We start from the raw sequence: 26,845 nt of genomic DNA on the forward strand, positions 1-26,845 counted from the left end.
AGGCCGAGAACCAGGGGAGCGACCTGAGGGAGTGAGGGCGGGAGCCCTGGGCGCGTTTCCCCCACATGGGGACGGACGCCCCGAGGCTGGTTAGCCCCCTGGGGAACAGGCTGATCCGTCCGGCGGTGACCGGCATGGCCTCCTCTGCTCTGCAGCAGCCACCGGCGTTTCCCCAGCACGGGGAGCTGTGCAGAAGCGGGAGTGGGGAGCGGCTCCCTCCAGAGCAGCCCCGTCCGCAGCCTCCCTCACTGGGACTCGCAGTCCAGCATGCCGTCCACGCCCGACCTGCGCGTCCGGAGCCCCCACTACGTCCATTCCACGAGGTGAGTCCACCCGGCCGTCGGCCACTCCCTCCCCGGACCAGGCCTTCCTTGTACAATTTGGCATCCCCGGCCCGCAACGGGCCCAGACAACGAGTGAACTAGAGTCAGTGAGGCAGGTTCTTCTTAAAATAAAGCGGAGTAGAAAGCTGAGCTGGCCGAGGGTGGCCGAGAGCCCTGTTCTGACCCTCTGTGCACAGCCAGGGGGCGCCGGGAGTGGCCGGAGAATCCCCTGCGGACAGTGGGCACGGAGGGGCTTCCCTAATCGAAAGCACAGGCAGGAAGGGCCAGCGGATTAGCCGGGACCAGAACCACTTTGCCCGACGGGGCGCCCTCTACTGGGTAGTCCTCAGGTAGCTTTCTGCTGGGGCCTGCATTTATCTGGGACCTTGTCATGCCTCAAGGCGTGAAGTCATTAAGAAGCAGAAGGACAGGCAAAAGTGAAGCGCTAGTGAATCATACCTTCATTTTTAAAAAGAGGCAAAAACCAGAGCCATTTTATCAAAAATTGAGTCCATGGGGACCATGCCTTAGAGGGCAGATGGCGTACGTAGCGAAAACTTTTTGTGTGGGACAGGGCGGAGCTGTCCAGGGCAGAGCGCCTGGTTCACGTGTGCATTCATGCAGCGAGCGTTCGTGAAGTGCCCGTCTGTCCGTACTAGATACTATTCTAGGGGATGGGGCGGTGAAACAGAAAACCCCTGTGCCCATCAGACTTACATTAGCTGGGGGAGGGTCCTAAAAAGAAACAGGTGTCAGGTGGTGATGAGCACGAAGAAGAAAAATGAGCAGGGCGAGTGGCGGGAGAGTGGAGGGAGAGGCCTCGTCTGGAACTTGGCCAGCGGGGCCACTGTGAATTTCACGTGCGTTCCCAGCATTGTGTGTCCTGCAGTATCGATGGATACTTGCAGGACGGACTCCGGGGAGCAGATGGGTTATAAACAGAGTGGGGCGCGCTAATTATTGGCATCGGGCATCCCTCGCTCCGTGTTCCACCAGCCAGCCTTCCCGGGAAGTGGAAACGTCAGTGTTCGGTTGAACCACATGAGGTGCCTCCGCTGGGCCGTTCTTTGACCTACCGAAATGGAGCGTTCGATTTGGTCTAAGATAATTCTAGCATAGGCATTCTCTTGGTTCTCTTGGTAGCTGAAGAGGCCCTTTCCACTTAAAAAAAAAAAAAAAAAAACCGGTTAGAGCCATACGTTTTCAGGGAAACCCTTCTGTGGGCGCTGTCTTCAGGCCTGCCTCCCACGGGCAGTCAGAAACCGCAGCAGAGGCACGCTGGGCGCCAGGGCTCAGCCGTGCCCACCCGCACCCCTCCGCGCCCACCCCCGTATTTACGCCGGGACCCCAGAGCAACCCCTTTTGGCCGTTGCCTGGCACGTGTTTGGGGCGGCCCTGGACGGGGGGAGGGGGGTGTGCTCCCCTTTCTAGGCCTGATGACTGCAGAGCTCCCACCCACGTCCCCCGGGCGCCCCTCCCCCGGACACTGCCCCGGGCCCCCAGACACTCGCGCCGTCTCCCCGCAGGTCGGTGGACCTCAGCCCCACGCGCCTGCACAGCCTCGCCCTGCACTTCCGGCACCGGAGCTCCAGCCTGGAGTCGCAGGGCAAGCTCCTGGGCTCGGAGAACGACACGGGGAGCCCCGACTTCTACACCCCACGGACTCGCAGCAGCAACGGCTCGGACCCCATGGACGACTGCTCGTCCTGCACCAGCCACTCGAGCTCGGAGCACTACTACCCGGCGCAGATGAACGCCAACTACTCCACGCTGGCCGAGGACTCGCCGTCCAAGGCGCGCGCGCGGCAGCGGCAGAGACAGCGGGCGGCGGGCGCGCTGGGCGCGGCGAACTCGGGCAGCATGCCCAACCTGGCGGCGCGCGGCGGCGGCGGCGGCGGCGCGCCCGGCGTCTACCTGCACAGCCAGAGCCAGCCCAGCTCGCAGTACCGCATCAAGGAGTACCCGCTGTACATCGAGGGCGGCGCCACGCCCGTCGTGGTGCGCAGCCTGGAGAGCGACCAGGAGGGCCACTACAGCGTCAAGGCGCAGTTCAAGACCTCCAACTCCTACACGGCCGGCGGCCTGTTCCGCGAGAGCTGGCGCGCCGGCGACGAGGGCGACGCGGGCCGCCTGACGCCGTCGCGCTCGCAGATCCTGCGGACTCCGTCGCTGGGCCGCGAGGGCGCCCACGACAAGGGCGCGGGGCGCGCCGCCGTGTCGGACGAGCTGCGCCAGTGGTACCAGCGCTCCGCCGCCTCGCACAAGGAGCACAGCCGCCTGTCGCACACCAGCTCCACGTCCTCGGACAGCGGCTCCCAGTACAGCACCTCCTCCCAGAGCACCTTCGTGGCGCACAGCAGGGTCACCAGGATGCCCCAGATGTGCAAGGCCACGTCAGGTGAGGGGGGGCCGAGAGGGGAGGCCCTGAACGGACGCGCTGCTCCCCGCCCACCTGTTGACGCATCCCCACGGCTTCCAGGCTTTCTTGAGAGTCTGCGGTGAGGAACAGGAGGCCGTTGATTCTAGAAACCTAGCGTCAGACGTGCGCAACTTGAGGTTTTCGACCCCCTCCCCCACCTTACCCTCTTCCATTCTGTCCGGGGTTTCGCCCAGTAACGGAGACCCTCGAGGGGGTGGCACAGGGCATCTGACGCCCTCGAGCGGGCTGGGCCAGCTCGTCCCTGTTTCAGCGCCCCCTGTCGGGGTGCCAGCAACATTTCTCCCGGTGAGGACGGAAGTCAGAGAACTCTGGGCAAGTCGTGTCTCGGGGTTTACCCAGCAAAGGCGCCCCTTTACCACGGCGAAGAGTGCCCCCAATAAGGTAGAGACCTGGGTGACACCTTTAGAGGAGTGCTGGCTGCGGGCCCCGAGTGTGGCCCCAGGAGACGCCGTCTAGCTGAGGAAGGAGTTCCGAGCGCTGCACTCGGCTTCACCTGCCCCCGCATGGGGAACGCAGGTTCGGGTTTAAGGTATTGTGGTGTTAAGAAAGAACCACAATAATTTCCGTGAAGCGCTTTTAATGCTGCTGCTACATCTTCAAATTGTCATATTCTTGTACTCAGAGTAGCAAGTAGTCTGAATCAGGTGACAAGGAACCTGTGTTTTCCCGGAAAACGTCACAGCCCCGGTCTGAGGGGATCCTGGGGATGACAAAACTGGTCCCGCAGCCCCCTGGCCGCTGGGCTCTGGGCAGCCGCGGTGCTGACCTGCGTGGTGTCCGCCCGCCGCCCCCACAAGGGGCGGGGCTGGCGGGGATGGGGCTCCGCCTCCCACAGACTGTAGGGAAGGGGGGAGGGGGGAGAGAGACATAAAAGTGATTGTAAAAGTAGAAAAAAGTGAGCAGCAAATGAAAAGGATTGCAAGTCAGGAGAGAGCCTTAAGTAAGGGCGGAGACCAGGATGGGGGCTGATCCTAAGGACAAAATGGAGCCTCATCTCCGGGGAACCCAAGGTGATCCTGGGGGCCTGCAGAGCACAGAGGGAGGAGGGGCGGCTGCTCAGCTGTGCCAGGCCACATGGCTCCTGCGTTGTCCCCATGTCCCAGCTGGCTTGTTGATTATGGCACATCGGCCAAATGACAAGTTCCAGATACGATAATGAAGATGATTCAGACGATCATGAGAGAACCATGGACTTCAAGGTCCTAGAACCTTCTCCACATTCCTCCTTTATTTGTAAAATACGCCCAGTGAAGTCTGCCATGCCCTCCCGGGGAGGATTCTGAGCGAGGGGATGGGTGGGTGTGTGCCGGGCGCCGGGTAAGGAGCGTGAGCCTCCGAGCCTGTCAGCAGCAGCAGCAGCAGCAGGGTTCTCACAGAGGGCCGAGCACGAGTGTCCCCAGAAATCACAGCGCTTAGATTTGCTTTACCTAAAGAGATTAGGCACATCTTGGAACATACTTAAAAAATTCTAAGAAGCTGTAGCGGAAGTTTCCTGATTTAAAAGATTTCGTTCCCAGGAAAGGTCAGGATGCATTTAAAGGAGGATTTACTTCCTACCAAATTTTCCCAACTAGAAAAATCCTGCCCACATCAATGAGCTCCTGGTAGTCAGACCGGAATGAGCTCTTAAAAGCCTGGCGCCCTTTGAATTGTCCCAGGGGGTAAGCCACAGCAGAGAGCAAGCTCTGAGAACCTTCCTGGAGGCCATCGGTTCACAGCGAAGGCAGAGTTTTGACACTGGAGCCACGTCTGAAAGTGCCCTGAGGCGTAGCTCCCTGGCATCTGGAGGAGGCGTCCCTGCCCTGGACTCCCTCAAAGACCGTGAGGGCGTCAGGTTCTTTGCTCCCATGCGGGCTGTCACCATCCCTGTGGCCACCTCCCAGGGGCAAGACGGGCAGCACCTGGGATCCCAGGTCCGCCTGACTCAGAAGGAAGCTGCGCGTCACTGGTCAGATGTGGGGGGCGGGTGGATGTTTCGGCACTGTGACCTTGCCACAAGGTCAGATCCAGCATTCTGGAAAGAAGCGCCCTCACCCGGCCAGAGACTGACCGCTGTCTTTTCTGTGCCACCCGCACACAGCTGCCTTACCTCAAAGCCAGAGAAGCTCAACACCATCGAGTGAAATCGGAGCGACCCCTCCCAGCAGTCCCCACCACATCCTGACCTGGCAGACTGGGTGAGTTCCCTTCAGACCTTTCATCCTCCTAAGTTCTAGAATGAGCCTCGGCCTGCTTTGTCGGGAAGCGCGTCATCAGTATGAGATCCTAGGGACGGCAGGGCTTATCAGCAGAATGACGAGTTCCAAAGAAGCCCCACGAATTGTTTCCTTCTACGCCTGTCCTTTCCATCGCTGTCCCTTTAGACGGGGGACTTCTCTCTGCTCTTTTAAAGTTGGCGGTGGCCCTGGAAATGTGGGCAAGGCGGCTGTCAGAAGTCCAGCTGCTGCTCTGGTCAGAATTCCAGACGGGACTTGGCAGGAGAGGAGGTGGCGGCCTTTGTGGGCGCCCCTGTGCTGGCCCCCAGCCCCGTGTTGCACCTGCTTCCCAGGGTGCCCCCTTAACAGAAAAGGCAGGAGGCTCAGATCTCATCTCTGCCCTGGCCAAACCGTTTGTTCTTAACACACAAAGGGTGTCAGGTGCCTTGAGACCTTTAAGAAGGGGCTCAGCAAAATGGTAAAACCAGAATTCCGCTCCCTTAGAGCTTTCAGTGTAGGCAGGCATCATAACCTCGTGGACATGTGGGATGTTCTCACCTGCTGAAGAATCTGGCGGGTGCACGTAGCCAGCTTTCCTCACCGTTCCTGCCTCTTCTGTTATTCCTGAGACATTGCCTCTAAGCGGACGTTATGTTCTATCGATGCTGGTGGTTAGAGGAGGAAGGGGTGCCTTTATCCGGCTTGTTTCTCGTTTGCTCGAGCATTGGTGGGGGGTGTCTGGAAAAATTTGACAGCTGTCTGTGAGTTGAGTTATCAGAAAACAACAGGACCAGAATTGGCTCCACTGATTGCATTCCTGGCTCCCATGCTTGGCAGACTTTTTTTTGTTTCTGCAAATTTATCTGTAGTGATATTAAACCAGGCTTTTCTGGGGCCTTAGTATTTGACAGAAGGTAGGGGAGCTGTGTACTCAAAGGCTGGGAGCTGCTTCTAACATACGTGAGATCAAATAATCCTCGCTGCAACCTTGCACGGGACGTATCAGATGTTTTAGTTTGACAGATGAGGCCGAGGGTAAGGAAATGCCTTATTCAGTCACACTGCTGGATGGAGCTGGCACGTCGGCCCTGCCTTCTGGCCCCCGAGCCCTGTCTCCTTCCTCTAGGCCAGTGGTTTTTAAAGTGCGTCCCCAGACGAGGGATCTTGTAGGCAGTGCGGGTGCTCGGGCCCTCTGGCGGGGCCCGTCAGCCTGCGTTTTAACAACCCTGCCGGCGGATCCCGAGGCCCGCTCAGGTGTGGCAGGGTCCCCGCGTCCATTCCCACTTCTTGGTCTGTCTGTTGGGCAGCAGCTGCCCTGTGCTCATTACTGATCACTCAAACGCTCCCTCTTACACCGGCCACACCCCGTCTCCGGTTTGTGCGGTCAGGCAACGCTGTGAGGCCCAGGGCCCAAGAGTCTCACCAAGATTAATTCACAGAAGAATGACAGGTCTTCTGTATCTGTCAGGTCCCTCCAGTGGCTGAAGCACCTCACCCAAATGAGTAACTTCGGGTTCCTGGCTCGCTCTCTCTCTGGAACCTCCAAATTTTCTGGGTCTCGCCCGCTCTCACCTGATCAAATGGTTTTTTTTGGCAGCAGGCTCTAAAATTTACAGGTACCCCCTCACATGCCTACACACTTGAGACGGTCTTGAACTTGCCTGTTTCACCACATGTAGCTAGTGAGCACTCCAGACCAATTTGAGACAAAATGATATTTTGGTTCTTGGAGTAAATTCTTCTAACAGATTAAGCTGAATTACCCTTAACCACTACTCTCTGTGATGTGGTAAGACAATGAGAAATGGGTGAACGTGCCGAAGCCTGCCTTCCCAATCGGAGAGGTCTCTGGACTCGCTCCCGGGGGCTCAAAGTTCTGCATGACTTCATTCGTCACTAACACGCGGGTGTACGGCCAGCTGGTCCTGCCAGTGTGTTAATGAGCTGCTGGTCTTGTCCGTGTCGGTCCCCCCTTTAACATGACCTCTCTTCTCTTCCTCCTTCTGCTTTCCTCCGTTCAGAGACGCAACAGAACACTCGCCCGTTATGGACGGGTCTGAGTCTCCAACTCACCAAAGTACTGATGAATAGAGGTATCGTAAGGGCATGTTTCGTTCTTACAGCCCTTCCCCCTCCGCTGCCTATGAGTTTGTGATCTCAGATGTGCTGCGTATGTGTTGCCCTTGCCCGCATCGTGATTTCCGGAAGGAAACATCTGCATGGTGTGGAAGCCATTATTTTTATGTCTGATTTCTAGGTACATGTGGAACTATATGTTTATATGTATGTTTTTATATCAGATGTTAGATATTCTTATGCTACTTCCCAGAGAAAGCCTCAGTGTGTGTCAGACCTTCCCAGGCCCTCCGTGCTTGCAGAAGGTTGTAGATGCTCTTACTGGTTTAGTACTCAATGTTCGTGAAACGAACAGCACCATGCAGTTCACGTTTTAAAGCCCCAAGGGCAGACTGGGTTGATCCAGAGCACCTGAAAATCACCCATGATGTCATCCCAGCATTCTGAAGGGACAGTCATGGACTCTACCAAATGCTGTAGGGTCCTGCTTTCCAAAATGTGGTCCGTAGACAAGCATCGTCGTCACCCGGGAGCTTGTTAGAAAGCTAGACTCCTGGGCCTGCAGAATTTGAATCTGCATTTTCACAGGATCCCTGGTGAATCGAATGTACTGCTGTGGTGACCACAAAACCAGTAGTACCCAGTCTGGGACCTGTCCTTGGGGACCAGGAGCTAACTGGGAGATAAGATACAGATTAAGTAGCATTTCAGAAATTAAAAGGGTCAGGACACCATTCAGAAGTGGATAAAGAGTTAAAAGTTTATTTAATCAAAAAATTGAACCTTGACTATTCTAGGAACCGTGCTAGAGACCAGAGTGCTAAGAGTTCAAGTTCAAATCAACAATTTGAAAATCTTATCAGGAGACACACATGGGCGTAGGAAACCTGCAGCACTTATGTATGAAGTGCTCTGAGAGTTTAAACAAAGTGCTAAAAGGAATCCGAGGGCAGAGGACTTCCGGCTTCACGGAGATGTTGCGTGAGTCTGGCCTCGGGCCTGGGGGCTGGGGGTTGGGGTCGGCTAGACAGGTTGAGGCCATGCCAAGGGCAGAAAGCATAGGCACAGCGTCTCATTTTGCTGTAGAGAAAGCTGGAGAGTAGGGTAGGACAAGATCCTGGACCAAGTAGGAGACATGTGGGACAGTTTTACTGCAAGTCCGACTGGCGGATGGCAGGTTAGGGAGACGGGGGCTTTGTCTTTGAGAGGAAGATGGTGCCAAACCAAATTCGACTGCATAAAGCTGAAAGGCCTTACTGGCTTGATTTCGTGATTCACTAATTGGGGAGCACCCCACCTCGCAGAGAGAAAGGAGCCCTGAGGAACTGCACCAAATGGAAGACTTACAGGCGGAAGCAGGGGACAAGGTGGCCATACTGGTGAGAAAGCAGGGGGTCATGGCGGGGTCACCTTCCTGCAGGGAAGACAGGGCCCTGCCAGGCAGATGGCCTCGCTAGTGCTCATCGGGCAATTCCTGATGGACAGGCTTCTGTGTCTAGTGGACCTGAAACTAACTGCGTCTCGGTTTGGTGATAAACAACTCCATTTGGGGCCTGTTGGCTTGTTTTTAACAATTGCTTTCCCTCGATCAGACTCTCAGCCTGAGAAATGTGGTCAAAACGTAAGGAATGAGGGCTACTCCCATGTACTGCTCTAGAAGTCTCTTAATTTTTTGCCAACTCTGTGTGGTATTCATGGGTCGTGACATCGGCTTTGCACCCTTTAGTTGGTGATCCTCTTTGTTCCTTTTACTGACGTCCTGTTCTTAGGGGGATCATTTGGGATCGTTTGCTTGATGGTTAGTGCTGCGAACAGGTATTTAAAGTTTTTGAGAAAATACAGTGCACCGGGGTACTGTGATTATTACAAGCAGGATAATTTCCAATGTCTAGGGTGCACTTTGGAGCCGTGGTGCCCAAGACCCAAACCAATGAGAATCAAATAAGTCAAAGAAAGACCCTGTTGAAGGAGTCACTTCAAGGCAACTGGCTGGTTTAGTGATCTTATGTAGCTGAGTCTCAAAGTGTCAATTCAGGTGCAGTAAGTGGTGTTGGTCCCAGCATTCTGTGGGTCAGGACTCAAAAGGTGACAGCCACGCAGGCCAGTAAAATTAAGGGTGTATAGCCTGCACAGCTTGTTTCATTCCGGTCACCCTTGCCTTGTGTCCCCTTTCTTCGTACAGAGCCAGGACACAAAGTTTCCTGGGTCCGGAGTGGTTAACCAGAGACAGGGAAGTGGGTCCCCACGGGTAGGGAGTCTGACGCGATGGAGAGGAGGCTGAGTCTGGCCCAGAGAACGTGAGGCGTTGGGACTTGAAGAAGCTCGTTGCCAGGCAGAACTGGAGAATTGCCAGCATCGCAGCAAATCCGACAGGCAACTGGGGGTTGCACTGACGCCCCGTGCAGTGGCCTGAGATGTGTGAACAGTGGCATGACCTTTCTAGGCCAGAGCAAGACAAAAAGGTGGACAAAAGAATCAGATCTTCATAGTGTAAGAATTAGGAAAAGGATGGTCAGAGAGGGAAGGAGGACCCGGAAGAGAGGTTCTCGATCTGACCTCTTGGGAAGCCGTCTACACTGATGTTGGCTACTTCTCTTCCTTATCAGTTTGACTGTGGGGTCTCCAGCTTTTGTCGAGGACCGGAAATCAGGTGGAGCCTTCTTCCGTTGCGAAATATGCACCCAGGGCTCGACACCTTCCGGTCTGGCAGTGGTGTCAGTGGTCAAGAGTTCTTGGTAGGCCCATTGCTAAAGAGAGTTTGTTGTAATGGAATTGACGGAAATTTGGTTATTTCTGTGATGTACAACATTTTATGGTAATAATAAGGATTATGACTGATAATACCAGGACATATCAGATTTCTAGGAATTTCATAGATTCTAGAATGCAAGGATTAGAATTCTTCACCTTGGAATCCTTAATTCCTAGTTGTGAACTGTTTGTTACACTAGCACTCTGTGCACTGGGAAACTTACTTTTCATAATTTCTAGAAGAGTATTCACAGTAAATTTCAGTGTGGCACAAAATGTGTTGAGTGACAGACCCAAATATTTTTAAATGTTTCTCTGGGAAAGGAAGTCAACAGGGGATAACACTCTGTTCAGTAATTAATGTCACAGCTCTTTATCTAATTTGGAAGTGATCTAGACATTCAATGACTACCCGTCATTTAATTTACCTCAGTATAACTTTAAGGTTTCAAGTTACCGAAAAGCTTTAGAAATGATTTTTTAAGTAGACATACCATAAGCATAATTACTGTTGAAAAGTTCACTTATAAGCTCTTATTATAGACATCTGATTTATTTGTTTTTAACAATCTGGCTTACTTGTGAACATTTCATGAGACATTAAATAGCTAATCATTTTATCTTTCTTGCTGACAAAAGGTACTAACCTCCCAAGATCCAGAGTCCCTCCCAGAAAGACAGCTGTCCCTGGGAGAGAAAGGTGGATAACCAACAGGTCTGGATGTGGGCAGGAAGGGACGATGTGAAATATCACCTGTATCTCTTGACCAGACACAGAGAGCTGACTGGTGAGAATTCGCATCCTGCACTGGCTCCTGCCAGTCTTCCCAGGAGCCCATCTGCAGGGTCCGGAGTGAGTATGGTTTAGAGCAGAGAGCAACTCTGGTATCTTCCAGAACTTGGCAGGGTTTTCCAGTGATTTTAATTTTAGTTTCCTCTTGGCTGTGTAAGGGAGTAACTGGTGGCAGTTACCGGAGGATCCCTCAGAGCCTCGTCACCCCTGGGAGGTGCCCATGTGGGCATCTGTCTGGCCACTAACCTGGCTGTCTTGTTTACAGCCCTGCAGTCTCATCCGAGTGGAAAGGTGGTTCAGAGGATTAGACTGCAAACCCAGGTAAAGGAGGATGAGGGGGCAGGAGGAGCCCGCCAGTCCTGGTCTTTTGTTTTAGGTGTCTCTTGTACCTAATTTTTTAGTACCCTTTTGCAATGAATCTTTTAAGGAAGCTACTGGGAATCCTGAAACCTTCTGGAGGATTCTGCATGCCAGTTAAAACGGGCACGTTTTAACGAATGCTCGTCTAATCAGAACATTCCCCATAATGGTTGTCATCTATATAAGAAGGTAAACTGAGGCAAGCTCAAATTAACAGAAATTGAGTTTATTTGGGAATAGCAGAACAATTGCAGTTCTGGAAATGCATGCTATAGCGAGCTACATGCACGTCCCTTGAGGACGTGGGGCAGGCTGTAGTTATGGGGAGGGAGTGAAAACGAGGGGTAAGTCCAGCCAGAGTCCAAGCGGTGAGTTCATCAGCTTGAGGATGGAGAGATTAGGTTCTTGGTAGATGCTCAGTGGTCAGATCAGTCTCGGTCTTCTGGTAATCAGCATTTACGGGAAGCTGGTCTCAGTTCTGAAGTTCTGTTCTGAGGGCGCATGCGCGAGTCTCCATTTCACAGCCTCCAGTTCCATTGCAGACTGAAATCCTTGCCCATTTCCTCTCTTGGTCAAGACCTTTTGCAGAAGGCGTCACTAACAAACCATGTCATTTAGGCGTTGTTTTCTTCCTTTTGTTTTTTTCTTGATCAGAGACGTTGTTAGATGGACGACGTGTCCCTTAGAGAAGGGCCATCCTCAGGTGTCTGGTCTCGTGGAGGAGGGAAATGGCAAGTGGATTTCATTGGCCTTATTTGAAAAATGAGACATGTCAACAGCCAGACTGCACACTTGGATCAGGGAACAAGGCAGTCCAGACATGGCATGAATGGACTTGGGGGTGAGACTGGCTGGTGTCCTCTGCTGATCTGAGAAGAGCTGTAAATTCCTGTGAGATCAGGTTAGGTTTCCTGTATGAGCCTGTCTTGACCATCTGCATTTTGTCCCTAACGTAAGTGACTCTATCTCTGTTTCCTACAGTTCTTTTTGATCAAGTCCCTATTAGAGGGTGCTGAAACCCAGTGTGTTTCTTCTGCATGGACTTCATCCTTCAGGGTGAGGAAAGAGTATGCGGTTAGGAGCAACTATTAAGGCCACATTTGAGCAACTTCTTACAATGAGTCAAAGCAGAGGATCAAGGCAGGGAGACTGTGTCCAGTATACAGGTGTTACTAATGCTTGCGGTGTTTCAAGATGTCTATTGGTTTATTTTTACCAAGCCTCAATAGACAATTGAGTACTTTAAAAATCACAAGAAAATAAAATGACAGAGGCTAGAAAGACCAAATTATAGTACAGATCTAACCCGTAAGCCCAATCCTGTTGGTAACCAGCTGAATAAACCAAACTTCCAAGATGTCAGCTAGGACTTACTGTACCCAGTGAGCTTGTTGTTGGCTTTGATGTAACTGACCTTTAACTTTCTCAGAGCGTTAGTCCAAGCACAGCAAGCGGTGCTGACGACAGATGCTGCCTGGTCCAGCGGCGAGGTAATCGAGGGCTAGGCTGCCTGGGTCCAGGACGGCCTCAGCGAGCGAGTCCGGGGGTTCGTGCTGGGCAGCTGTGACTTTCGCAGTAGAGTCAGCAGTGCTTCCAAGGGGTAAAGAGGAGTCTGATCGCAGCCTCCTCTGTTCTCAGTCCTAACGAGAGAAGGTGGGATCTGCCAAGAAAAGGGAAGCCAGAACGCCTCCTGGTGAGTCCTCTTGAACCTGACAAGGGAACTGCAAGGGAGCTGACTAGTGAGGCGTCTCTGCTTGGTTGGGGACAGTTAGGACAGTACATAACTGCCCGGTTATGTGCCAGCCACCTGGGCATTCATAGGCCCAAGGGGATAACTCCTGTCGGGGCACAAACCACTCCTGCTGATACTACTGATGGATTTTCAGGGACTGTTGCATTTGCCCATTCAAACCAGGGTTAAGTTAGGTTTTTGGTGTAGCAGGAAGTAAATCTAAATTCCTTGCAAAGGCAGATGCTGCTGGTGAGATTTTGTTCATGATCAGGGCAGATCTGATTTAGATAATCATCAGGGGTGCAGGTATACTATGCTTTGCATGTGTGTTTGTGTCTAACCGATTAGAGAAAGGAAATAAAGTACTGGGAAGCCTGGCTGCAAAAATTTAAGTTTGTAGCTGACATCAAAGGGAATCAGTATTGTTTATGGTGGCATCAGGAGGAAAAACTACTTACAGGAAGGACCAAGGGTCTCCAACATCATGGGAGATACGGAGGTCTAGATAGTGCATCTAGCAGCCTGAAATACAATCTGACAGCTAGCTTCTGGAAGATCTTGAGTTTGAGACCACCGGTGGCACTGCTGGTCCATTCAGGTCTGTGACCCCAGGGTCAGATGCCTTCAGGTTTAGCTAGACAGGAACTGGTGAGGAGTACCAGGAAAGGTCCTTTCCAGTGACATTCTACGGAAGTAGATCATGAGGTTATCAAGACATCAGGTTATATTCTTGTTCAGCATAGACTTCTTTAACTTGTGAGAGATGTTTCTAGAAATAAAGAACAGCACTATTTTAGTAAGCCCCACTGGGCAATTCGATGGTAAGAGTGTTGAGAATTATGCAGATGCATGGGTCTGCTGGTTACCTGTTTTGTAAGGAGTGAGCTTATGTTTTTCAAAAGGTAAGGACCTTGGTTTCTCTAGACTAGTGACACCGCCTTGGCCCAGGGAAGTTCCAGAGTCTCATAAAACTTTCCTAATTGGGTTTTAATGATGCCATGCCAGTCCTGAATGTTGAGGCTGGTAGGGGCAATGCAGCTCTGTAGCACAGGAAGGACTCTGCACAACAGTGGGGTCTCCCCATCTAAGGATGATGGTTTCAGGTAATTTCTTTACAAAAAAGGCAGTTGCTTATCAATAGGAAAAGCTTATCAATAGGAAAAAGCTTCTCTACCCAGTAAGAAACATATGGACCATGACCAATTCATAACCTTGTTCTTATCAATTGTTTACACAGGAAAATTCCTCAATATTGAACCAAATCTTATCTTCCTTGCTGACGAATTTTGTAACAGATAACATGAATTTACTTGACTAATAAAACCCGGGTAGAATAAAAGTTGTATATCTATCTATATTATGAGTTAATTTTGGCAATACCATCTGGAAGTAGAAAAATATTACACCTTACAATGTACATAAACACAGGTGCAAAAAGAGATCTGTTTTTACTTTAAAATATTAGACTTGAGAATGGTAACTATGCACAAATCACTGGTTTATAAAAGAACAGTTGGATCCAAATCGCAGTATTTAATTACACACAAATTGTCTTGAGGTTGGCAGGTGAGCTAGTGTCAATCCAGCCTGTTTCGTGACCACGTCCCAGGTGGGTGTCTTAAAGTTACCTACCCGGTGTGCACACAAACAGCTTTTCAGTGCTCAACCTGTGCCCAGCAATTCTGCAGCTTTGGCTGCTGGGACGGCCATTAACGAGAGACTCAGTATTTTAGGTCGTCGTGCACACATCACCAAGCTGTAGCGGGCCTGAGGGACGCGCCTCCAGCGGTTCCCAAAGCGAAGCTGCAGGCTGCACCGGCAGACAGCGACTTGGGGCGGTGAGACGGGGAACCGTCTGCCAGCTCAAGTGACCAGCCAAGCCCTGGACCGTGGAGTAACCCAGGGCTAAGGACAGGTGCTCTGCTGGCACCTATCAGTGTAGACTGACCCATTAACCTTGGACTGGAAAGCCAGTTACACTGACAGTTCAACGCAGAGTAGAGGCCGGAGCCACTGAGGAGCTTACCCACGGCCCTCGGACATGGCGAGAAAGGGAGCTCGGAGGGTTCGTAAGTGTCAGAGCCTGTGTTTCTTGTTGTCCATGAAGCTGTGAGCTATCTCCTTTGGGTTCCATCGCTGCCACCAAACTGTTAAAAAAACAAAATTCAGCTGAGTAACTTTTCAAGATCATCTTGGCTTTATTCTTTTAAGTAGCAACCTAATTCCTTGAGGAATTTAAAACTACTTGTCTTACAAATCTAGTCTTTATGACGACAGACAAGCAGCACTCAAAGCCCACCTGTCCTTTTTATCAGTCCCCAAATCTCCTCTGTTCATCTCAAAAGGCTTGCAGATATTGTAAAAATCTGGATTTAGGAAACCAAATTCCTTCGTGGGGAAACTTACATTCTTTCCCTGTGCATCTGAGAGAGAACTGTTCTACCCCGTCTCTCCAGGAACTCTCTTTGAAATGCAAACTGCAGAGAGGGTAATTCCTGTCAGAAGGGGAAAAAGGGTGGGTAGAGTCTATCTGGAACTAATGCAAACAAAAAAATCGACTTCTCCACAAATACGAATAAAAAGGTTTAGCCATCTGAGCAGGAAACCTTAACTTACTCCAACTTCCAGAAACACATTTGTATCCAACTGTTCTTTTTTAAGTTTGTGAGCTATGCATTATCTACCTACCTGTCTAAAGCTGCCTGGCCTTGCTGGGCACGCGCCCCTTTTTAAACCAGTGACTACGGCCAGAGGACTCCGGTCCACCTGCGTCACTTTTCCACCCTTGGCAAGGGGGAGGGGGTGACATGGTGGTAGAGAGCACCATTCAGACCACATGGCACTACAGAGAGACTCTACCGGGGTGTCACCCCCACCCCTGCCCCCAAGAGACAGCATCTGTCCACTGTGGGCTCCAAACACCTTCTGCCATTGTGCCTAAGGGACTGAGGAGCTTTGTGGCAAAAGTCAGTTTTGTCACAGCAGAGAGGGAGTGTGCAGGGTGGGTGTAAGGGAGTTAGCCATTTACCACCTAAATACAGCAACATATACTCACAGCCAGTATATGACCAAGAGACTTCGTGTTACTTTGCTTCCGAAGCCACACGCACGCATTAACGCGGGCATGCTTCAGGGGTCCGGGCACGGCACTCTCAATAAAGCCCACAGCTGCTCACACCCTGGGATTTTCCAACTTTCATGTTTTAAAAAAAAAAAAAACAGGTGAGAAACCCTTACAAAATCCAGAATGTCTTCATCCAATTGTTCCTTGTTCCTAGAGCTGTCCCCAAATCAGACAGACAAGTGGGGGTGACTGATCATTAATCATAAGCTGGTTCATGAGGCTGTGTTTAAGATGGTCTTTCAACTCAGTTGTCTTTGAAACATGCTGGATTAGGGTCTCTTCCTGTCACCCATCCCCAGCCATAAACCTCACACTAGGTACAGGGAGGAGACCAGGAGCAGGGGAGGAAACCTGACATTTATGAGAAGTCTTTATGGTGTTTCCAACTAGATCTTTCTGCCCCGACTGGCAGGTACTCCTGGGAGGTCAAACTTGAAAGACTAGCCTTTAACAACACACGGACCTACTAACTCAGTCACAGACCAATGTCATTCAAAGGAACATTACTTCAAACACTGAAGCTTATGGTCAAAGGCCTTGAGGCTCTGCCCCACAAATGAACAGCATGAATGAAATAACCCGAGTAAAAGCTGAAAACACGAGACACAAGACCCTCCAGGCCAGCGCCAGGGGCGGGTGAGAGCAACAGCGTGGAGTCCGCCTCCGCGGGCCACTCTCTGCCGAGCAGCCAGCCTCTGGGCACCTGCTGGGCGGATTCCAGCCCATCCCCGCTTTAGTCTTTATCTTGCCCTTACACAGCTAGTTTAGGATTACCAGAGACGGGCTGTTTTCTTAAAAATGACATCCCAAGGACGATTATTGGTTTCAACATAAGTATCTGTGCAACCCCTTCTTGATATGTAAAAATTACTTCTACTCAACCTATACCATGATGTCTACCTGATTTTTAAAGTTTTTTTTATAATCACAAACATGTTATTTACCTTAAACAGTTGGCATTAATTCAAAAATTTTTAAAACCCAACTCAAAATATCACCTTGGTCTCACTGTAGGGGAAACCTGACATTTCAAATGTGCTTTTAGGACAGAATAAAATTCTACTCATGAAATCTGGTTACCCCCGAGTCTCAGGCGAAGCAGCAGTTCTATAGAAAAAGAATCCTGAGCAATCCAGCCTGAGGGCTTCCTGGCCTTGGCCGCCTGGGAGAATCACTTGGGGGCTTTGAGAGCTCGTGTTGCTCAAGCACAGCCCAGACCAACCGAAGCAGCGTCTGTGGCTGGGGCCCAGACATTAGTACTTTTGAGATTTCCAGGTGATTCCAGCAGGCAGCCACGCCTGAGAACCGCTACGCAGGTAAGCGTTAGTTCTAATTCACTCCTTCGCCAACGCTCAAGGTTCAGGTTCCCTTTAAGTGGGTTTTCCTCAGTCTGCGGGAGCCTTCTATGTACTCAGCGCCGCATCAGGCCTAGGTCCTCGTGGACAGGGCAGACACTGACCAGTAAGTACATGGCCCTGCATAAGCACATAGCACAGCATGCTCGCAGAATGGGCTGGTCAATACCATTCCCACTAACTGTCCCCTCTCCTTGAATTCCCTGCAGGAGCTACAGCGATGGCTGTTTCCTGGATTCCTCCCTCTATCCAGAACTAGCTGACGTCCAGTGGTACGGGCAGGAAAAGGCCAAGCCCGGGACCCTCGTGTGAGCCAGCCGGCCTCGATCTGACCGCCTCAACGCCATTCTGAGATCACCTCACTGCCTCTCATTTGCCTTACCCAGACGCACTGTCACCCTGCACCAGCTTCGGCCCTCAGCACTTTTTTTTCTCCTGTCTCCGCATCCCTTCACCCTCAAAAACCTGACTGAGGAGACATTCTGGAAGGTTCCGGTCCCACTGTGTGTCCCCTGGCTCTCTTGCCCACAGAGAGCCAGGCAGCAATCCTCAATGGCACCCTGGTGGCTTCCCCCTGCCATGACAAGCCTCAAGCCAGGAACTGTCGGGGAAGCTGGCTGGCATCAAATTCCTACGGACAAGTGGCATGGGCAGAGAACAAGAAAGGGGATTCAAGTACAGGGTGATCCAAAAAGACCATTGAGCTGTGCGGCAGCCTGCCACCTGGAGGCCAACCAAGCGCTTTGAGCAAAAGATGCCTGCGGTGGGGATGTTCACTTGACACCTGAAACATTCCTTGGTGGAGTGGCTTTTGGGGGAGGGGGAGAATGAAAAAGGAAGCTTACCCTGTCAGATGCATCAGAGGATCACAATCAGTTCTATGCTGCCAAAGATTTAAAAAAATTAAAAAATAAAAACAAAAAATAAGAGGGGCCAAGAGGAAGACATTCTTTCTGCAGTTAAATCTCAAATTCTGAACTGCTACGACACAGCACAAGTGAAAGTCAGCCGTCTGTAAATTGTTTCCCCTTTTCCCTTCTCCTGTTCCGCCCTCTCCCTGAGTGGCGAGCCGGAAAACTAACCTGGAGCGACGTCACGTGGCGAGCCGCGGCCGGCACGGCTGACTCAGATCTCCGTGACTGCACGTGAAGGAGACGGACCTGTGGGGAGTAGCCGAGCGTTCGATCAGCCCTGGTCCTTACGGGGATCCAGCTCAAGTCCAAGACACGAAGCTGCTCTCCCCTTGGGATTTGTAGAAACGTAAGGTGGTGATTGCCAAAAGTGGTTCTCTCTCATTAAAACAACCAGTCAATGTGTATCCTATTTTTTTGCACAAGGTGTTTCATTTTGTTTTTGATGGGAAACCAAGGGAAAAGCACACTGCGATCCATTCAAAGTGTTTCACTGTTGTGGCTCATTGTATGTTTGTTAGCACTTGTGTGACAAAGAGCTCAGATCCGACTTCGGTTACCAGTGTGTCACTTATTCAGAAAACCCAATTACGCCCGTAGGTAGAAAGATTTTACTCAACGTGTCTACTAAGCAGAGCAGGGTTGAAAAAAATGTCAGCTCCCAGGGGGCCACAGGCCTACATCGGCAGCGGCCACCCTGACGTACCGTCTGTCTGCAGGTACCAAAAGAAGAGGAACAAAAGAAGGTGTGGGAGCTGCATGTTTACACGTGTTTTTGAGCTATGCTTAACACACAACTGGAAAGCCATCACTCTTCAAAGGCCTCAAAACTACTTTTGTAATAGTAACAAGTGCAAACTCTTAGTTGGGTCATTCAAAATGGCACAAACACGGTCTCCACGGAGGTGGTATGCTGTGCTTACTGGGGGATATTTTTTTCTCACTCATAATGACTTCCTATTGGAAAGGCAGCTGACAGCCAAGAGACAGGAGCTGGGGTGGGGGTAGTTTTGTGGGGAAGCAGAACTGAAGTTAGCTTTAGTGTATAAAGAAAAACCTTTGTTCTCTGTGTGTGTGTGATCTATGAGTAACAACAGACGCCACGAGACCAGGAGGGTGAGAATGGACGGTAAGGAAACCACTAACCGTGGGGCGCCCTCCGCTGCAGCTGGAAAGGGGCGGAGACTCGCGGCGCCTGGGCACGGCAAGGCGTCTGGATGATCCGCGGCCTGGTCTCCTGGCTCTGCGCGCGGCCGGGCTGGTGACGCCACCTGGTGGAAGGGATTAATATTCACAGAACACTTTAGGGGTAAACACTGCAGGATAAACGAAACTGGTTATGTTACTAAATGCTTCTGGGGGTTGACTGGGGTGGGGGGTGGGAAGGGTTCTTGCTCTCATTTTGATGGTCAGAGCTACAAACAGCAGTTCTTTTCCTTCCCCATTCAGAAACATCACACATTGGGCCATTTTTCTCTCAAAAGAAGATATGGGGATAATCAAAGTGAACTATGTGCAACAGGAAAAGTCAAAAGGAAATAGAGAAGGCGACAAGGTTACATAAACAAGTACGGTAGTTGGAAGGCATGTCTGAAGTCAGCTGGATCGAGATTTTAGCCCATTTTGGTGACAAGGAATGAGATGAAAACTAAATGCTTGGGTTCTGGATTCAGAAAGGAATGGAGTGGGAGGGGGATTGCAGTTCAAACATCGCGATAATCTGGTAGTAAAGACAGAGATTAAGTAAAACAGGTTTTACTGTTTAGCTGCGTTCAGTTACTACAATGTGTACATAAATTATCAGTCCTTTGAGACTGACATGATTAATGAACGATTAACGTGGTGGGAAACAATATAGTTATTGTATACAGGCACTTGCAAGCTCTCCAGAGATCCCTATTTCTTTAAAACAAAACGAGATGAACCATGAAGCCCTGGCCTACTATAAAGCCCCTACTGGATTCTGTGGATACGTGTAAGAAATCGCCTGTTCAGCCAGCACACTGGTGAACACGCCCACATCAGACTTTGTTGTGAGACAGGTGGATTTATTTTATTATATAGAGGTGAATGTTGGAACTGTTAAAATTCCGATTTGTTTTCATTATTAGTTTAGTTCTAAATATAGCAAACCCCATCCAGGTGCTATCAGATGACCAGTTACTGCTTAGTTAACTAGGTGTAAAGTTTTTCATACACATTAATGTCAATAGTTTATTATAAGCTGTGTAAAATGGACTCTAGTTTAATAATGGGGAAAAAAGAATTAGGTTGCTCCTGAAACTGTAGAGCATGTAAAATGATTTTACTGGATTCTGTTCAACTGTAATCAATGAAAAAGAGGTATGTTGTAGACAAAATTGCAGAATTAAAAAGAAATCTGCTTTTAATTTATTCTTTTTGTATTAAGAATTTGTATAGTACCTTTAAATTTTGCAAAACAGTGTTGTCAACACTTATTAAAGCATTTTCAAAATGAAAACATCTCAGTTGCCTCTTGGAGATTTTGTTTCTAAGTGACAGATGCTTACGCATGCCCTGGAAATCTGTAATTTGGGCGCCTATGTCCTCGCTGGGCTCCTTTTCAAAGTCAAGCTACAGATGCTATTCTCATTAGCTTGCTAGATGACATATGACAAGCTTAGTTCATTTAGTCAACACTAACTCTTCTTATTCTGATTTCCTTTTATTACTTATACAAAAATAATATATTCTCAATTTCGTTATTTCTCCTACTCCAAAAAAGGATTTGCGATGAGAGGTCAGTCTCTGCCCGGATGCTATTTTAGTACCTGTATCACAGCTGCTCATCACAAATAGTCCATGTGCCAGGCATGGGGAGCATTCCCACAGAAGAAACAGGGATACGGGCTCTGGGTGTCAGCCTTAGCCTGTCTCCACGTGGCCCCTGGTTCTGTGCAGGGGGCAGAAGTCCAGCCAGGGAGACAGGCGAGACACTCAGGCTCTTTCCCACCGCTGCTGTTGGCCTCTGCACTCACACCACAGCTCAAACTCCGCCACCCGTCTCCACATCCCAGCACCAAAGCAACAGTCTCCTGGGCCTTCAGGTACAAAAAGCCCCGCGTTTATGGGCAAAATGGTAACCAGCTGACTTTAGTAGAAACTGTAGTGCAGTTGAATCCTTGACCCCTAACCTAACCCGGCATGCATCCCTTCTCTAGCAGGAAACCAGAAGTCTGGCAGCCAACACCATCCCGGGGTGGAAAGCCCTCCCTGGATGGACGCCCTGGCTGAGGTATTTGCCGCTAGAGCAGGCTGACTAACCCCTGCCAAAATTGAGAGCAGCCCGCCGAGAACGTGAAGCATGCCTGGAAGGACGCCAGCTAAGACAGCACTTCACAGTTCCTAAGCCTTCCTGGGGAGGGCAAGCAGGGCCTCTGTATCTCAAGATAACCTACACTAATCTCAACAAACAGGGATCTTTTCAGTCTTTCGCATGTAAGTATGTGACAACTCAGGAAACCAGTATCTTCCCAGTGAGCTCTATCATCACAGGAAAGCAACTGGCGCACAGGCAGGTGGGACTTTTCCGGTTTTTTCCACTCCTTCCTACCTTCCACCACACATGCACTCCTCCCCGCCCCCACCCAGTGCCGACAAGGCCATTCCAAAGTTGTTATTTTGGTCAACAGAGGACACAAAATAAAGACCAAATCCCAGCAGAAAGCATTAGAAACAGCCAGGATTTTTCCTTCCTCTTCTCCCAGAATACCAGTTCAAAAAAGCTCATACATAAAATTCTCTCTAAAAGGGGGGGGGGGGGGGTAGTGGTGTCAGAAACCTAGTGACGAGGGCTAGCGAGCAGGCGGCAGGCCACCGCGCAGTCGTTCACTGCACGTCCTGTGCGAGCCAGGTCTTCGGAAGCTTACACTCGCGTGGATCAGACAGACAGGCGACCACAACGAAAGGGGAACGTCAGGTCGCCGACACTAAACGGAAGGGGATTAAAACGGGTCCCAGGGGTGAGAGATCGACAAGTGTGTGACCGGGATCCCTCGTACGAGGAGGTGACTGACTGGTCAGAGATGGCGGAGAAAAGGCGACAGGCCCTGCAGAGGCCTGAACGAAGCCACGCTCCCGACAGTGTCTCAGGGGTATAAACAGCAGACTGACACGACGCGTACATTTACAGCTGCATCAAGACTGTTTTTATCAGAAACCCTTCGCTTCATAAATTTTTATCCCAAATCTCGAAGTTTTATTTTTCGTTCTTCCTCCATTTTCTATCAAACTCACTCTAGTCATGCTTTCCTTCCCTCCCACTGTACCAAAACCACTCGTCAGGGCCAAGGACGACTCCCGCAATACCGAACCCCTGATTAACTCTGCTACTTACCAGCGACGCTGGCCACAGTCAAGCCCGCCAGCTTCCTTCGCTGTGGCCCCTTCACTTGGATCCCAGGTTCTCCTCCTCACCACGGCGCAGGGCTCTTCTTTCTAATCCTCTTGGCGGTCATCCTCTCTCGCCCTGACTTCCTGGGCTGCTTCTCTTCATTATCCGCAGTCACTCTTCTTGTAGATCTCGTCTCGGCTCGTGGTTTGAAATGTCATCTCTATGCCAACGGCATCTGTACCTATCCCCACATCCTGGACCTCCTCTCTGAAACCTGCATACCCCACTGGCTACTCAGCATCTCCGCACGGGTGTCTAATAGGCTAACATGTCCAGAACCGAACTTCTGACCTTCCCCTCCAAACCTGCTCCATCGACCATCTTCCCCAGCTCAGTTACAGGCAACTGCTGCCTTTCAGTGCTCAGGCCAACAACCTCGGACTCACCCATGACTGCGCTCTCTCTCACACCTCACATCTGCAGTGGAACAGATGTAAAATCCTTGCACTTAAAGAGATTTCTATTGTATTTGGGGGTAGAAGAAGGAAAAAAAAGAAAAAGTAAATTACATAAGATAGTAGAAAGTGATAAGTACTCAGGGATGGTGGAAGATTTAGCCTCTGAGAAAGAGAAACATCTCTTCCTCCAAGTCAGGTAAGAAAACTGCTGGCAGGTGCAGATGTGGAAGGAGGCTTTACACTTGCTCTATATTCACCCTGGTGTGAGAAAAGGTGAGAGATGGGAGCAAGGGAGGGTCAGGATGGGACATGGCCACACGGATTAGAATATAAAATAGCCCGAGAAGAAAAGAAAATGGAGAATGTCCCCCAGGCTTCACTTAGGGACCAGACGACACTGGACACCCGGTGGCTGCAATTCCCTCCCGGCATTTACCAGCCGGGGCATGGGAGGAAGCGGATGGGGTGACCCAGGCTTCGGTTTTACGCTGTGGCGTGACGAAAGGCTAGAAGAGCAAGACGGCAGAAGGGCCTGGTGAAGAGCGACTGAAATGACAATGGAGCCAGACGGACCAGAGAGAATGAAGCCAGGAAGGCGCTGATGAAGCAGGAAACAGGGGCATAAACAGGACGCCTGGAAGAGGCCGAGGAAGGGCAGACTAGAGGCAAGGGCAGGACTCCACGACTAGACAATAAATACTCGTTTCCCCGTAATTCCGTGAAGGGAGAATCACCCACCCTAATGATCTCACAGGGAAAAGTCGCCGTGACGCTGACGTGGGCCAGCGGGACACTGCGCCTGGGGTTGCTGCGAAGAGGACCCGGGCCTCATTCTCTTCGTGCGGGATCTGCAAATCTGGCTGCTTGCTGTATCGGGACTAAAACCACACCTAGTATTTTAACAGAGATGATCTGATAAAAACAACTGTTAACCAGATAGCGAAGAGGTGACAGAGCAAATAAAGGGACACAGATGTCACAGAGACAAGCACAGGAAGCAGCTACCGTCCCAGGGATGGGAAACAAAGACGGGATTATCGAACCACAGAAGCTCGAAGCAGGCGCCCTGTGTTGCTGGCAGTCAGACTCGTGTGGACGCGGCTCTGCTGGCACCACTCCCCGGGGGCCCCAGCAGGACCCCCCGAGCCGGGTTCAAACCTCTAAAGAGGGGGCGCCGGCTGATGGTGCTCTGACCTCTGAGTGGCAAGACCACACTGGTTCTGCAAGTGTGGGGACGCTGCGAACTGGAGCCAGCTCCTCCAGAAATTAACTGTCACCGCTGAACTGAGATCAATGGCTGTGCCATCACCGTTAGGGACAGGAAGCAAACAGAGAGGAGCAGGGCCCTCCTCCCCACTCTGGGTTCCAGTCTCTCACGTGCCCACTACTAGTGGGACCTAACAGAAAGCCGGCCGGCCAAGGACAGTCGTGGCCAGCAGAGTCTCATCACCAAGCAGGTTGCGAAGGCACAGGGCAAGCTGAGATTCCAGCTTCACGACAAAAAACACAAGCATCTTTTTAACCTGTGAGTCACTCACTGCCTCAAAAAGAACTGTAGGAGTAATAAGTCAAAGCCTATCAAGATACTTTTCCCAAAATGATGAAATCACAATCATGTTATTTTCTCAAACATCTTTTACATCCATAACATATTTTCAGAAGACAGTTGATTCCTCTCCAAGCCATTTCTTACTCTAATGGAAATTTGAAAATATCACAAAAGAGGAACAAGAGCTAGATGCTCTGTCCAATAAACTGGGAGACGAGACTCTCAACAGGCCAGGAGCACTCCTCCGAGCCTGTGCTCGATACCTGGTATCCCTGAAGTGCCTTTAACATTAGTTTGATTGGTGGCTTTTGTGCGGGTGAGGTGACCTGTGCCAATATTCACAGAACCTATGCAAGTGAATGCTGTCGCGTCTCACTAGGATGGGGCGAAGTTGAATCTCTGCAGGACACGTGACCTCAGAGCACCATGACACACTTATCACGAGCCTCAACGATTCTGAAAGCCAAGAAATCCAATTAAGGTGTATGTTTTGCTTAGGGGCTGAACTCAGCAGATATGAGCACACAGCTGCGGGACCTTGCCTGGCAGCATTATTCTCACAGAACGTGAGGCCCAGAGGAAGGCAGCTATGATGGTTGATTTTATGTGTTAACTTAATTGGACATGGGGTGCCCAGATGTCTGGTTAAACATTCCCCTGGGTACATCTGTAAGGATATTTCTGGATGAGATTAACAACTGAAGCTGGAGACTGAGTAAAGCAGATGGCTGCCCCCAGTGTGGGTGGGCCTCACCCAATCTATTGAGAGCCTGGGTAGGACAAAGGCGCGGTGTGGGAGAATTCGCGCTCTGCCTGCCTGCTTGAGCTGGACCATTGGTTTTCTCTGGGTCTCCAGCCTTTAGATTCAGGATGTAATTTATACCACTGGCTCTCCTGGTCTCCAGCTCACAGAGAGCAGATCATGGGACTTCTCAGCTTCCAAATTCACATGAGCCAGTTCCTTAAAATTAAATATATACATATTTTTTTCCATCTCCTATTGGTTCAGTTTCTCTGGAGAATCCTGACTAACAAAGCAGTTCAAGGTTTATACAATGGATCCGTGATACCATCAAAACACTGCCTCTGCCATCTTTTGCATCTCTCTCTCATCATCAAGACTGAGATGGCTTGAAAGCATCTAAGCCTCATGACCACCTTCCAGGAAAGAACAGAGAAAGGGCAAAATATGTCTGTCAGCTAAGTCTGTCTCTTTCTCAGAAGAGCAATAGCTTCCTTCTAGAAGTCCTACCCAAAAGACTTCTATCCAAGTTATTGGCAGAACCACATCACATGACCAGCTTGAATCCCAAAGCCTCCTAGGACAGCAAGTTGCTTCAACTGCACACACTGCAGCCCTGAACACATTCAGGTTCTGTTAGCAAAGAAGAAAATGAAAACAGGATGAGCAACTCGCACTGATATAGCACATAAACTTGCACACCAAAAGGTAAAAACAGCCAAGTCTTAAACGATGACCTCGTAAAACCAAAGTTCAACAAAAAATGCAAAACTTACATGACTTCTTCTCTCCTATCTTATACACAGGACATGTCACTATGATGGTACCATTAAACGAGAAAAAAATTACATTAACATACATGATTTGACTTTTATACAATTGGCAAAGATAGCTGACAAAAGTTATGTCAATTACCTGGGCTAGTTATGAGATTATTTCCCCTTTGCATAAAAAGCAACCTAGCACAAAGGCAAGGCATAGAGTGGGAAAGTACTTGTAATACATTACCAACCGAAGGACTCATAGCTAGAATTTACGATGAACTATAAACCAGTGAGAAAAAGGCAGGCAATTCAACAGAAAAAAAAATGAAAAATAAAATCTTGAACAGGAACTTCACAAAAAATAATATCCAAATGACCACTTAACATATAACAAAGGTGCTCGACTGTGTCACAAGGGATATGCATATGAAAGCCACAACGTGACACCACTTTAGCCCTCCAGAAAGGCTCAGGTGAAATTAACAGAGGATATACCACGTGTGGCCAGGACGTGGAGCACCTGGAACTCTCAGACCTGCTGTGGGAGTGAAAACTGGTATTAGCCCTCAGAAAAACTCTGACGGTATCTTCTAGAGCTGAGTACATGCATACTTTACGCCCCACAAATTTCACTTGGTATATACCCTACAGAAATGTATATTCAACAAAACCATATACACAATGTTCATAAACTAGAAACAACTCAAATGTCTGTCTACAGAATGGATAAACTGTGGGATACAGCAATAAATGAACCACAACTACACACAACAAAGATGAATATCAGAAACTATAAATCGAGACAAAGAAATAAATATAAAAAGTCAACCTTACTGTTTGACTCCATTTATAAATGGGCAAATGGAAAAACAGGCAAACTAACCCATGTGGGGAATGACTACTAATGGGCATGGGTTT

The 26,845-nt window shown here is 50.1% G+C and overlaps 1 protein-coding gene and 1 long non-coding RNA gene across 11 annotated transcripts in view; one reads left to right on the forward strand and one right to left on the reverse strand.

The window, feature by feature from the left end:
- Nucleotides 1-20,542, forward strand: part of FRMD4A (FERM domain containing 4A) — a 522,413-nt gene extending 501,871 nt beyond the window's left edge. For 6 of the 10 annotated variants that reach the window (XM_036227030.1, XM_036227019.1, XM_036227003.1 and 3 more), the window contains 4 exons: nt 156-323; nt 1,850-2,721; nt 4,844-4,940; nt 17,359-20,542. In XM_036227030.1, coding sequence (XP_036082923.1) covers nt 156-323; nt 1,850-2,721; nt 4,844-4,940; nt 17,359-17,461 — 1,240 coding nt within the window. In that variant the 3' untranslated portion in view covers nt 17,462-20,542. Of the gene's footprint in view, nt 1-155; nt 324-1,849; nt 2,722-4,843; nt 4,941-6,979; nt 7,052-17,358 lie in introns of all 10 variants that reach the window. The other 4 variants (XM_036227032.1, XM_036227029.1, XM_036227001.1 and 1 more) reach the window with 2 other exon arrangements.
- Nucleotides 11,144-18,345, reverse strand: LOC107504841. The gene is made up of 4 exons (XR_004952862.1): nt 18,232-18,345; nt 14,697-15,863; nt 13,129-13,439; nt 11,144-12,598 (listed from the first exon to the last, which is right to left on the reverse strand). It is a non-coding gene; the product is annotated as an uncharacterized LOC107504841 (long non-coding RNA).
- Nucleotides 20,543-26,845: the final 6,303 nt, after the last annotated feature.

The sequence above is a fragment of the Rousettus aegyptiacus genome, unplaced genomic scaffold, assembly GCF_014176215.1.
Source record: "Rousettus aegyptiacus isolate mRouAeg1 unplaced genomic scaffold, mRouAeg1.p scaffold_m13_p_10, whole genome shotgun sequence".
NCBI classification, from domain to species: domain Eukaryota; kingdom Metazoa; phylum Chordata; class Mammalia; order Chiroptera; family Pteropodidae; genus Rousettus; species Rousettus aegyptiacus.